The sequence below is a fragment of the Lycium barbarum genome, chromosome 2 (assembly GCF_019175385.1).
Source record: "Lycium barbarum isolate Lr01 chromosome 2, ASM1917538v2, whole genome shotgun sequence".
Classification (NCBI taxonomy): domain Eukaryota; kingdom Viridiplantae; phylum Streptophyta; class Magnoliopsida; order Solanales; family Solanaceae; genus Lycium; species Lycium barbarum.
In genome coordinates, this window is record NC_083338.1 from 151,363,818 (window position 1) to 151,377,914 (window position 14,097).

At 32.2% G+C, this 14,097-nt stretch overlaps 1 protein-coding gene across 1 annotated transcript; it reads left to right on the forward strand.

Moving 5' to 3' along the window:
* Positions 1–4,115: 4,115 nt before the first annotated feature.
* On the forward strand, positions 4,116–5,055 carry LOC132628147 (E3 ubiquitin-protein ligase ATL23). The gene has a single exon (XM_060343884.1). It carries the CDS (start codon positions 4,459–4,461, stop codon positions 4,849–4,851), a length of 393 nt encoding a protein of 130 aa, XP_060199867.1. The 5' UTR covers positions 4,116–4,458; the 3' UTR covers positions 4,852–5,055.
* Positions 5,056–14,097: the final 9,042 nt, after the last annotated feature.

A 14,097-nucleotide genomic window follows, 5' to 3' on the forward strand; every position in this document is an offset into this window, starting at 1 on the left:
TCTCAAGCAATTCGATTTAGTCAATTTGGGGTTGATAGATTCTTTCTTCTTTATTGTGACTGGTTTTCTATACATTCTTTTTAGATTTTAAAGGAGAATAACTCTATTTTGAATGTATTTTAATTCAACTCTCAAACAAATGGCTGTTCTCATTTTACACATTCAGTGGTAGCGGTGGTGGTGGAAGTGGTGGTGGTTGTTGTGTTGGGTCAATTGTAGTGGTGGTGGATATATTTAGTGGAAAGAATTTAATTTGCGGGTGGGGCATGAGTTTTTTAAAGTTAAATCGGGTAATTAATAGTGGAATTGGGGATTTTGTCAACTGAGGGGTATATTTGTTTACTTTCTTAACGGAAGGAGTATATTTATCTACTTTGACTAACGGAAGGGGGATATTTATCTAGTTTGACTAACGGAGGGTATATTTGATCATTAAACTAAAGTAGATGGGTATATTTAAACCATTTCCCTTTTCTCAACTAAATTTCAAATGCAATTTTTCTCAAATATCAACTGATTCATATTCAAACGCCTACTAATTTAATGGTGAATCAGTACTAATAATATTGTTATGAAAACAAAAAGTAGGAGGAATGAGTAATAACATTGTGCCTATAACAGCTTTGTGACAGCAAATACTATTTTCTAGAAATAATTTAATCATATGTATAGCTTGAGTCGAAAATTATAGGTACAGTCAAATTAACTCTTCAATTTAAACCTACGTTTGTTCCCTAAAAAGAAGGAAGAATAAGGCAGACAACCAAGCAGAAATTCAGATGGACAGTTGCATCCGCCTATTAGTTGGTAAACTAGTGAATTTATCCGCGCTTCGCGCGATCATAAAAATATCAATAATTTACTATATATAATATGGTGACAATTTTCATACTTCAAGCAATATTACATGTTAGAAGTTGTCCACGAAAAATTGTACAATTGACTATCTTTCTTAATCAATTATTTCTTTGATTTCTTAAAAGTTGAAGTTTTTAGAGAATATATGTTCTTTTTATATAATAATGATAATGTTATTTTTAATATACATTTAATATCTACATATAAAGTTAGGAGTTTTAAATATTTTTTGAGAGTTGCTCCTTATATATAAAAGTGTAAAATAAAAAATACAAAACAAAAGAATTGTTCAGACTTAGCCGTTACTGTATGTCTTGAAATACCCACCACTTAATAGTTTGATTCCATAGATAAAGAAAAATATATGCTCTAGACGTTTAGAATTCACATGGAATGAAAAGGACAACCTTTTAATTTGATAGGAGTCTCATAAAATAAAACATAAGAAATTATATAGACCAATCTAAAGGAATACGATAAGGTCATGCATGTCTTAAACTTCTAAACTAATTATTCGGCATTTATGGACCTGAAAATCATGGGAGTTATGAACATTATTAAAAGTGAAAAATAAAGAGGTGTGAGTAATAAGGATGGTATTTTTCAAAGAACATAAATAAAAAAAATGAGAGAATTTTAACAATTACTGCGAAAACATCTTAAATATAAGAATAAAGAATAACCAAAATTTTAATCTTTTGGATAAATTAAGAGGACAAAACTGCAAAATGTGATGTAATCAAAAAAGTATAGCCATTGCTTCTTCCTAGCCTCTACCTTTTATTTCTTCTCCCTCTTTTGTCTCATTGTTTTTTTGTTTTATATTTTTTTCTTTTCTCTCATTTCTCCCTCTTTCCTACTCACGAAACTCATAAAGAAAAAAAAGGAAAAATATCCGACACAATCTAATCTGGGAAGAAAGAAGAAGAATCATCTCACAAATGTAGACTTAAGACAAACTTTGACAATTTTAGGATTTTAGCATTGAGTTAATGCCAAACACAATAAAAAAAAGTAAATAAGAGAGACATAATAAATAATTTTTTATTTACTTTCCACTAAATCTTATGATATACATTAAAGGTTTTTAGGCGAAAACGGTATAGAGCTCACTAATTAATTCAGCAGTAAAGTTTTTTACCTAAAAGTCGGTGTTGGTTTAACAGTAGAGTACACTGATCAAAGAAATTTACCTAGAATATACAAACCAATAATTTAATGCTATAACAATTAGTTTGCATGGAGTAAACTGAAGACTATAAACAATAAAGAAACTGATAAATTATGGTCCTATGTGAAACTAAAAATAGAGTTTCATCCTTATATGAACGATGTCTTTAGACTCATCCTCACGTGAAGATGGTTTTTTGAAATAGGAAAGTTGACAGGTTTTAGACTATTAAGCATAATGAGCAGTAGTGTGGAAGTATAATGTACCCAAGAATAAATTTGAATCTCTAACAACAAATAAAAATAAAGCTTACCCAAAAAAATAAAAAAGAGGCTAGACATTGCTGCTAGCTTGAGCTTTTTCAGTGAGATGAACCCATCTCAATCCTGCAAAATTTTATGCAAAACAATACCCACAAGATAGTAAAAACAAAAAGGAAATAGAAGCAAAAATTCTGGTCTTGGGGATGTTACATATTACACGGGTAATAATGAAATTGTAGAGTTAAGAATGAGGGTAAACTGTTGGAATTCAGCATGATTAAGAGAATTAAAGAATGATTTTAAAGTTTTTTAAATCATAGCACATTTAATAAAATAAAGAGAGTTAATGGAGGATATAGAATAGTGCCTGTTGAATTTTCTTAACCTATAACATATTTTATCATTAATAAAGCACTTACAAAAGAAGAGGAAGAAAAATGGGGGAGGGGGGGGGGGGGGGGGAATAAAGGAGACCGTTTGCCCAAAAAAAAAAAGTACTGAAGGAGACAGTTTGTTTTTGTGACCGTTGAACACTGAAAGTCTTCAACGTTTATCCCTTTTTATTGAGCAATTAGTGTAGACATTTATTGACATCTTATAGGGTGAGTGTATTTTTCAGCATATAGTTTGAGAGAAATATAAGAAAAAAGGTCAAAAAATTGACAAAAAAGATAAATACCAATAGAGGTCATAGAGAGGTGCCACATCACCTTGTCTATGCCTAGCTTTATATTATATATAGATACTTAGTCCTACTCCATGTTCATATCAAGCAAATTAATGCAATATAGTTTTGCATTTATCAACTAATTATGATGATGACTCGAGATGAGGTGATTTATATATATGTATACTACCTTTAATTTTTAACTATTGACATTAAACTTTGTGGTTTAATATAAGGGAAAAGGGTCAAAGATGCCCATCTACTTTCGGAAAAGGGCTAAAAATATCTTCCGAACTAAATTTGGATAAAAAATACCCCTTTCGTCATTAAAGTTTTCATATATACCCTTGTCTTAATGGAAATCCGCAACATAACCCGATTTTATTTTTAAAACCGACCCAACTAAATAAAAAACGCACATGGGTTGCCCGCTTCTGTGCCTAATGGCTCCAGATGTAGGATTGGAGAACAAGTTGGTCGCATATGGATTTTTTATGTAGTTGGGTAGGTTATAAATGGAGCAGGTTTAAAAATGAAATCGGATTATGTTGCGAATTTCCGCTAAGACAGAGGTATATTTGAAAACTTTAATGACGGGAGGAGTATTTTTGAACCAAAATTAGTTTGGAGGATATTTTTAGCCCTTTTTTCAAAGTAAAGGGACATTTTTGACCCTTTTGCCTTCGAACTTCAAATCTATATTTTAAGTTAAAAGTTTGATATAATTGCTCGATCTAAATGACAGTTATTCTTTAAAAAAAATTAAAATTTTAGAATCAAAATCTATCGTCAAACGAGCCTTAGTGGGTATTTGGGCAAAAAAATGTGAAACTTGTTTTTTTTTTTTTTTTTCTTTTTTTGGAAATTAAAGTTATTTTGAATATGAATCAACTTGGATATATTAAATTTTTGTGAGTTATTCGGAGTGAAAAAATATGAAAACATGTATTTGGGAGTTTATTGGATCCCGGAATGTTCTAGAATTCAACTTGAAGTAAAATTCCAAAAAATTATAACAACTCTATGTCCAAACATAATTCCGGAAAATAGTGAAAATTATCTATCGCCAAACAGTCCCTTATAAATTCCAAATTATATCCCCTTTTTTTCTTCTTTGTTTTCCCAATGCAAACAGCCGTTCCCTCTCTTCTTCTTACACGTCACTTCTTCTTCAGCCCATATTCATTCCCAGGTCGGCCCCAGGTGTTAACCTCATTTATTAATTTTAACAAACAAAACTTTCATTTCACTCAAACACTGCCTTTTTTCCCGGTGTATAAATACCTCATCTTTCCTCATGAATCTTTCCCCTGCAGCATGGTGTGCCAATTACTACTCAATTCTTTAATTCTTTCTCTTCTTCGCCGTCGCCACCACCTCCACCACCCTCCTTAAATTTCACAAATTTTTCTCGTAAATCACATTTTTTGACAATAAACTGTGAATATTACCGTACCAAACACCTAGGACGACAACCACCTTCTTAAAAAAAATCAACAATGCTTGTCTCTGTTTTTCTCGCGCTCTTCCTTCCATGCGTTGGAATGAGCGCGGTTTTCTTAGTCTACATATGTTTGCTCTGGTACGCGGCAGCATACCAGAGCAATCACCAGACTGATCCGGTGAAGCCCAATCAAGAATTGGGCCTATCCGCGGCTCAATTGGATAAACTTCCAAAAATCACAGGGAAAGAATTGGTAATGAGCAATGACTGTGCGGTGTGTTTGGATGAAATTGAAAGTGAGCAATTTGCTAGAGTTGTTCCTGGTTGTAACCATGGATTTCACCTAGAATGTGCTGATACTTGGCTTTCCAAAAATCCTGTTTGTCCTATTTGTAGAACAAAGCTCGAGCCTGAGTTCTTTAATCCTCCTGAAAGTAACCCATGTTGAAGAAATTAATTACAGCAATCTCTGCTGTAAACATCTAATTTTTTTCTTATCTTATAGGAGTAGTATGCATTTCATATAGATTGAGATGATGGGTACTGTTTAATTTTTGGTTCTTTTCTTCTTTTCTTTTTATTTAATTCTGAATTTTGGGTGGTGGGTGTTGTTATGAGAACAGCTTAATTCAATCAAGTACAGTTTCTTATCTTTTGCCTTCTTGTTCATATTTTTCATTTCCAATTTAGCACAATTGTTCAAGATTCTAGAGATGGAGGCTAGAATGCAGGGGCATAATTAGCATTTTTACTGAGGAATGAAATTATAAATAATTAAATACACGAAGAATTGAAGAAAAATTAACATGGAGTATATAAATTAAAAAAATTTGTACCTATTTAAAATGGTAATTCGTCAGTGAAGAAGTATCAATTAACACACCCATTTAAGGTGGCTACGTTATTACTGACGTGCAGAGTGGAGCTAGACCTCTAGTTACGGGTAATTTACTCATAAACTTACTTAATTTAATTTTTTAAATGAAATATTAATAATTGAGTGATATTTGGGTTAAAAAACAAATTTAAATTACTTTTTGAGTGAATTATTTTAGTTGTGTGACTATCTGAGATATTATCTCGTAGAATTTAATAGGTTTTATCATAAAAATTTTGTTTAAAATTCAGTAAGATATTTATTTGCCTCTACTAGCGTACTACTCCTATATTACTTCTGGAGTTTTCATGAAGCCTCTTTTTTAGAGAAGTAGGTGTGCAATCACATTTGATGATAAAGATAGTTAAAGGGGTGGTAGCGTGGGGCTGGGGGAATAAAAACAGAAGAAATTTGGTGTCGAAAACTCGAAAACAGAGAGTATCTGGCAATTGTTTTGGTGGAACCGAAGATGACATAATATCATAATGAAAGATGAGTTCATTGCAAATTTGAAATCAAGTGATAAATATTGGCCATTGCATTTCAACTTAGATCAATTCTTTTCACATACGTTCAGATTTTAGAGAGAAAAAATCAACAAATAGTAGTGTGTAATACTCCACTATGAATGGGGAAGAAAAGTTTAGGAAAAGATAGGGGAAGAAAAGTCTAGGAAAAGATGGGGGAAGAAAAGCATCACTAGTATAATATTCAATTTTGATAGGGTCGTTTGATTGATGGTACAAGAATAATTAAATCTAGTAAAACATTTGTCACCAATTAATTGATTAATGGTTTAATATAATTTGAATTATGTGAGAATTTGTAGAGTAAATAATTCACTTATATTAATTCGCCAAATGCATTGACGATCTCTTAAATTTATCAGTAAATTTCACGTAGACACTTGAATTACGATTTATTTAATTAAGCACTTAAACATATAATAAGTGTTTCTATTAGACACTTTTAGTTCAATTTTTGAAAAAATTTATGTGTGTTCTTAAGCGTACACAACGTAGATAAATTAATTACATAAAATGTATCACGTTTAATTATATGCATTATAAGTTTTGTATTGGGCTACATGTGAACCAAATGGTCACATAAAGGCTTTTTTGGTTGTAAGTTGCAAATCATTGGGCTACATGTGAACCAAATGGTCACTAAGCCTGATTGGTTTAAAAAACTTTTCAAACTTCTTCTAAAATTAAAACCAGGTTCTAAGTGATTTTCAACCAAACAAGCCCTAGGCCCGTGCATAGTGAAAGTGAAAGTGAAACTAAAAATTGATTCCCTATCATGACTTTTGAGTTTTGATTAGGTAGCTTTTTTGGAGGAAGGGATGGTAGGGTAGATGCCAGCCCTTAACTTTCCTCTGTGTGTGTGAAAAAATCAATTGGTTTAAACTTTTTTCCAAAGCTGACTTTCTTTTAAACTACTCATCAATTGCCTTTTGCATGGGATGTGAGCTGTTGAACGGGTGGCGAGTTGTAGTTATACCTTTTTATTTACATCCGGTACTCGTTTTACGTCCCAATTATATATGAAGTCACACAAAAAAGAAATCATACTGAAAAGCAACAACGCTTTAACAAAAACGATACTATACTCAGGGCTTTAAATCGAAACCTCTACAGATTAAAGAATAAAAGAGTATTTCTTACTCCACCATAAACCTTATTGGTTATAGCTATGCTTTATTCAGGGGGCGGAGACAGAGGGGTGCTTCGTTGAAAATTGTACTACTCTGTATGTAATATGGCAAAAATGATAAGAATTTCTGATTTTTAAATTCTCTTATTTGAATTTCTGGCTGAACTAGGCGTTGTGCATTTTGGGACATTAATTACATAGAGTGAATGAACTATTATAGGAATAGTGAAGGGCATAGATATTTGTTGCGTGACTCTTAAAAATTTCCAGTCCCACATTTCCATCCGTTCGCTAGCTTTCTTCCAGTTGTATTGCTTCTCATTAATTTCTCATACCAAAATATCATCTTCCCCTATCAAACCCATTCCCATTTTTGTTTTTTTCTTTCTATTTTTGTCATTTTCTCATGTTCTTTAAATAAAATACACTTTAATGAAGATTATACATTTTAAAGATGTATTCCAGCTAAAAGTCGTATTATGAATTATTTTGTGCTACATATTAACCTAAATTTTAGATGGACAGAATTAGACGGATCAAAATAATTCTAATTCAAATCTTTTTTTCGAAACACATGGAGTCCACCAATTTATGATTGAGCTCTGTTAAGGTCAGCAAAAAATACGAAATGATTTGGTACTGTATGAACTAAATACCCCAGTCCCCAAGTATTAGAATCCTCAATAACAGAAATATATGGGGGGAAATAGTCACTGGCCCAACTGTAATAGTTGTGGGTGGGGCTTTGAAAGGGGCGGTGGGGGGGGGGGGGGGCGAAGGTTCCTTCACTACTCATCATTATTAATTTCACTTTAGAAGCTCACAAGATATTCATGCTTTAAACTTTAACACAAGGTCAGAAAAAGGTAAGACTTTACAGATGAGTAACTTTTTTTTTATGCTAGAGCATCTTCTTAACGACTGGATGACAGATGAGCAATGAGCAGCAACTTTAATTTACTTCTAATTCAATGCTTAAGTAATTAATGTTGAACACAGAATCTATTATAGTTCCCAAGGACAGTCATTAATTACTAGTATTACTGTTTTACTGGTATGTACATGACACTTGTAAAATATCTACACCTACGGTAATACTTGTAAACTAAATTTATTTTAAAATATTTGACATCTCAAACCAAAAAAAATAAAAAATCAGGTAATGTGACATTTTTGTTGGACCTTGTGAATAAGGTCTCAAATAGGCCGTGTACAAAATCTGGTTTAATCGATAAACCGAACCAATAAAAATGCTATTGGTTTATCGATATCGGGTATTTGGGTTAACGCTTTTGTAATTTTTTTATTGGGCTATCGGTTCGGTATCCAGTTTAAGGATTTAGTTAATGGTTAAACCGATAACCCAATAAGCTTATATTAAAATTACTTTTTTATCCCTAATTATATATTAGTGGCTTTAAATTTCAATTTTTAAATACAATTCTATTTCTAAATTACTTATCGCAGACACGCTTATTCAATCAAAGTCTCAATTCTCATACGAAACTAGGGCTTGTGATGCCTCTCTGTCTCTGCCTCTCTCCCACTCTCAAATGAACAGATAGGGTTGGCCTCGTTTATGGACTCTAAACTTGTTTTTAAAAGATTGCTATAGTGCATTTTATAGTTTTTATCTTGTAATTTGTGTAGACTTTATGCATGAAGGCAGTGTATGTGTGAACATATGAAAACAAGAGAAAGCAAAAAAAAAATAAAAAAAATTAGAGAAGTATTTTCTTATTGGTTAAACCGAAAACCAAACCGTTAAGGACCAAAAACTAATAAACTGAAAACCGATAACGATTATCTTAACGGTTTGATTTTGGTTTAACATATTTACAAATCAAGAAACCAAACTCGTAATTCAAAAACCAAACCAAACCAACCGATAAGCACCCCTAGTCTCAAATGAAAAGTAGAAGAGAAAAAAAAGTTACTTATAAGTTGTTGAATGTTCTTAATCGTGTGAGACATTTTGAAGAAAATTGTGCTGGCTTGACCTAAAATGAACAATATCACGTCATATTAAGTGTATCTTTGAGCTTGTTTTAGCTCAACAACTGGTATAAGAGAAAATGGTTCAACAAGAAGAATATGGAGATTACGACATGATATTCTTGGGCCGTCTACGGGCTATTTTCTTCCTTTACCTGTCACTTTGAAGACACATGCACAAAAAAGAAGTCAGTGGACTTTCGTAGCCATAAATACTCGGTTGATGTGAATGTCACATAGTTACTCTCCAAATTAATTCATGATTGGCGATTAGCCATGTTAAACTTAGTTATGTGGGAAATTATTAGGTGTGTTGAACAAAGTCCATACGCAGACTTGACCCGAGCCGGCTAATCGCAGCTTGTTAAAAGTGTATCAGGGCAGTTTGGCCTAAAGGTGTTAACAGGTTTGACCGGAACCGGACCGGTAACCGGTTATAAAACCGGCTGGTTTCCGGTCTAAAAACCAGAACAGGTCACCGGTTCCGGTTTACCGGTTAAAAACCCGAAACCGGAACCGATCCGGTTCAAACACGTCCAAACCCTTTTTTTTTTGTATAGTATATATATTATAGTATTTATTAGTATATTGTAGGTATATTTACATATGTTATATAAGTTTATAAGTAAAGTTTATATATTTACTGACTAACAGGCTAACAACAAGTCAGCAATACAACATATACGTGTATGTATGTATATATATATATATGTTTAAGTATACTATATATACTTATAACTTATATTTATAACTTAATTTTTTTCTAAGTTTATAAATTCGTATATACGTGTGTGTATATATATATATTCTTAGTATATTTTAGTTATTTTTCAAGTATATAACTTTCTAGTTTTTAATTTAAGTAGATATATATTATAAGTATATTCTTAGTATATTTTAGGTATATTCCTAACTTAATATAAGTAAAAATATGAATACAAGTAAACAGAAGAAAGCTCAATGAGCCATATATTTTATTCATTCTTGGATAACATTTATTTGCAAGTTGTAGTTTTTTTTAACTTGCAAATAATACATGAGTTGCAAAGAAATAGTAGAATAATAAAATCACCAATTCTCAATCATTTGGTTAATTCCCCCCATATCATATTCGGTCATGGAGATATCTTCAAAGTCTTCCATTTGGTCCGGTCCACTTGCTATCAAATCTTCAATCTCTTCCTCTTCGCCTTCCTCCGCTTCTAAGTTTTGGTTGCGTCGCTCCGATCTAATCCAATCGCGAATGCATACTAGTACTTGCAAGCTAAAGCCAGATAATGAGTGTCTATGGTCTCCAATTTGTTGTCTTCCTTGGTTAAATGCACTCTCCGAAGCCACGGTTGATACTTGAACCGTAAGGATATCTCGAGCCATTCTTGAGAGTATCAGATGACTTTCCTTGTATTTCTTCCACAATGCTAAGACGTCCAACTCATCTAGTTCCTTGATATCCACATTTGGCTGCATCAAATAAAAGTGATATTCATCAAAGTTTGCATTACAAGAAGGAGTTGGATATGAATGTAAAACTTTTAAACCCGACAAGCCCTTTTTGCTACTTTGAGAAGTAGTAGGGCGTGGAGCAACGGGTGTAGCATGTTCTTCCAAATTAGAATAATGAGTAAAAACTTTTCTAAACTCGTCATCAATAGCAGTTTCGACTTCAGCTAAAGATAGTTGAACTCCCTCTTCAATTTCTAAAAATGTATAAATTTGACCAACCAATGCTTTAGTATAAGACACTTTTAAACAAGGATTTAAAAGAGAACTCAATATAAATAAAGTTGGGATGGGAAAAAAATACTTCTTAAATTTTGTTGTCATATCAAAAATAGCCGCTTGATAACCGGGTTTATATTTATACTCTTGTAAAATTCTAGCTATTTCCGCTAAGTAGGTTAAAATTCCGGTTACCGTGGGATAGAATTGTTTAGAAAAAGCAAGAGTTGGATTATAAAAAATTTCTAAGAGTTCAACATATTCCTTAACATCTTCTCAATCCGTAAAATTTAACCAATCATCACTATTAATATTATATTTGTTGTGAACTTGTTGTATGGGAATCCTATACTCATATGCTTGTTGTAGCATAATGTAAGTGTAGTTTCATCTAATCTCAATTTCTACTTGAATTTTCCTAGGTCTAAGGTTATTTTCCACACAAGCATTATTAAAATCTCTAATTCTTCCCCTATTAGCATTACAAAAAAGAAACGCAACCGCATCTCTAACTTTTTGAATAGAATCGTCAAAACGCACAAGACCATCTTTAACAATTAAGTTTAAAATGTGACAACTACATCTTACATGAAAAATATTTCTTAGCGGAGGGTTTAGTTCTCTTTTTAAAAGACCAATCGCCTTTGTATTATTCGAAGCATTATCTAAAGTAATACAAAGTGTTTTTCTATAAATGTTAAAAAATCTCATAATAGGAGACTTTGAATCCGCTAAAATTTTTTCATCGTGACGACCTTTTCCTTCATCATATAAAAAAGCTATAATTCTTTTTTGCATAACTCAATTGTCATCAACCCAATGACATGTAATAGCAAAAAAATCTAACTTGTTAAGATCAAGACCCAAATCAGCGGTAAGAGAAACATTACAATTTAAATTAAATACATGGCGCAAATAAAATCTATATTTTTTATACAAATCTATAACATCCGCTCTACAAGTACTTCTAGGAATACCCTCAAATAACGGATTATAACAACGTTGAATGTAAGTAACAAACCCAAACCCGAAGGAAAGGAAAATGGTAAACAATCATAAGTTACCATTTTAGCTATTTCTACACGCTTTTTTTTCTTGTCATACTTAAAATTTTTACCGGTTCATGGGTCTATCGTCATTTGAATACCCCCACATTTGAACCCGTTTGCTCTCCCCAAACCTCCATATGTTTCTTTCTGATATGACCATTTAGTATACCCGTTCCACCATCCTTACTAGTTTCTTGCTTAAAAGTAAATACTTGTCCACATAGGGTACATTTAGCTGTTTGGCTTTCCCTATCTTTAGTCATAAATTTCCAAATTTTAGCGGTTGGCTTACGAGTTCTAGGCGGTTTGTCTTGTGTATGTGATTGTGGAGGACATGTATCTCTTATGGGATTTTCGGGGGGTTGTGTTTCATCATCATCATCAATTTCATTAAAAGTGTCGGTATAATGTTGTTGCATTGCCTCATGACCTAAAAGTGAATTATTTTCACCAATATCAATACCTAAATTAGGTGTTTCTTGCATAAATGTTTCCTCATTAAGCCCACGCCTAACAATACCACTACTACCGACACCACGTCTAAATCTCTTCGTCATTATTAAATAGAATTAATTTAAATCACACTCAAATAAATCACAAGAAAATGAATTGCAACAAATTAAATTGCGTAAATTAAATTGCGAAAAATAAAGATAGAGTTGGAACGAAGGTACCAAATTGCCGAACTAATTTCCAACAAAGTGAAGGCGGCTAGCATTGCAAATCCACCAAAGCTACTTCGGATTGTTGCAAAATCACCAACTCCACCAACAATATTATAATTGCAAAATTAATAATTGAACTATAATAAGACTTTATAATATTTATTTGAGAGAAATTTAAAGTGGCTAATTGTTGCAAAGTAACTATAATTGAGAGATTGAGATTTGAGAGAAAGAGAAGAGTGAATTAAAATGGAAATGGAGAAGGATTTATATAGGGGTAGGGGATGGGTTAAAGTGTTAAAAAAAAGTTTGGGGGGTTTGGAGTGGGGGGGGGGGGGGGGGGAATGAGTTGGGGACCGTTTGGCAACGACCGTTTTGCAAATGGACTGTTGCCCAACGGTCCATTGGGCTGCCAGCCTGCCAACAACTACAAACTATTTTTTTTTTAAAATTCCACCGGTTTAACTGGTTCCGGTTTCAAAAAAATTGAAACCGGACCGGTATATAATAAATGATTAACCGGTTCAACCGATTCCGATTTCAATTTTACCGGTCCGATTACCGATTTGAACCGATTGACTGGTTTATACTATAGTAATTTACAAAATTAAAGTGGTAGGTCCAAGATTTATCAATTACAGTACATCCAAGGAACACGCCCTATGTACTATGGTCCCACTAGTCCACTTACCCATAAGTACAAACTAAAATGGTAACTTCCTTTTTCGGCGCCAAGTTCTTATTTGGACAGTTAAAACAAAAGTTCCCATATTCTAATTGAAGTTGCCCTGGTATAGATACTTTTCTTCGAGAAGTGATGTTATCTATTAGAACACTGAGGACGGTCAAAAACACATTTCAACTATCTAGTTTGCAAAACACGCCTCAAATTATTCTTAAATGACATATGGTCTACACTCTCCATTTTATATAAAAATGTTGTCAAGTGTTGTCCACGTAAATAAATAATGTCATAATGGCACCTACATGGAAATCTAAAAAAAACTATTTGTTTTAAAAAACAAAGTGAAAAATAATAATTTTTGTAAAAAAAATATCAAAAATTATAGAAAAAAAAAGTTTAAAAAATAGAAAAGTTATTTAAAAAAAAAAAATAAGAAAACTAATTATTTATTTTTCAGATTTTTTTTTTGTAGAAAAAATCAACTTTTCCATTTTTTAAATCATTTTCTAAATTTTTTGATATTTTCTTTAAAAATCCAGATTTTATTTTTTTAAAATGCTGATTTTAAAAAGAAATAATGCAGTTTTTTTAAGAAAAAAATATAAAGTTTTTTTAATAAAAAAATATTATTTTTTAATTTCCATGTAGGACAATTTTCTTGAGAAAATTTCAGCTTCACTTGCTTTTTGGAGAGTGAGTTCATACATTTAGTTCAGGTGTGCTTTGCAAACTAGATAATGATAGTTTAGATAGTTTTCTAAACCTTATGATAGTTTAGGTATGAAACTAAAAAAAATGATAGTTATGGTGTGTTTTTGACCCTTATCTCATTAGAATAAGAAAATACTTTCTGTATAACTGTCATGACCCGACTAAGAGGCCATGACGGGTACCCGGAGCTGACTACCGAGCACCACTCATTACGCTAATCATCATACCCACCCTAGACACACATAATCTCCAAGGTAGTACATAAATATACATAGGCCCTCACCGCTGCAAAAATGATATGCAAAAATATACACTGATGTATTCATGAGACAACTAC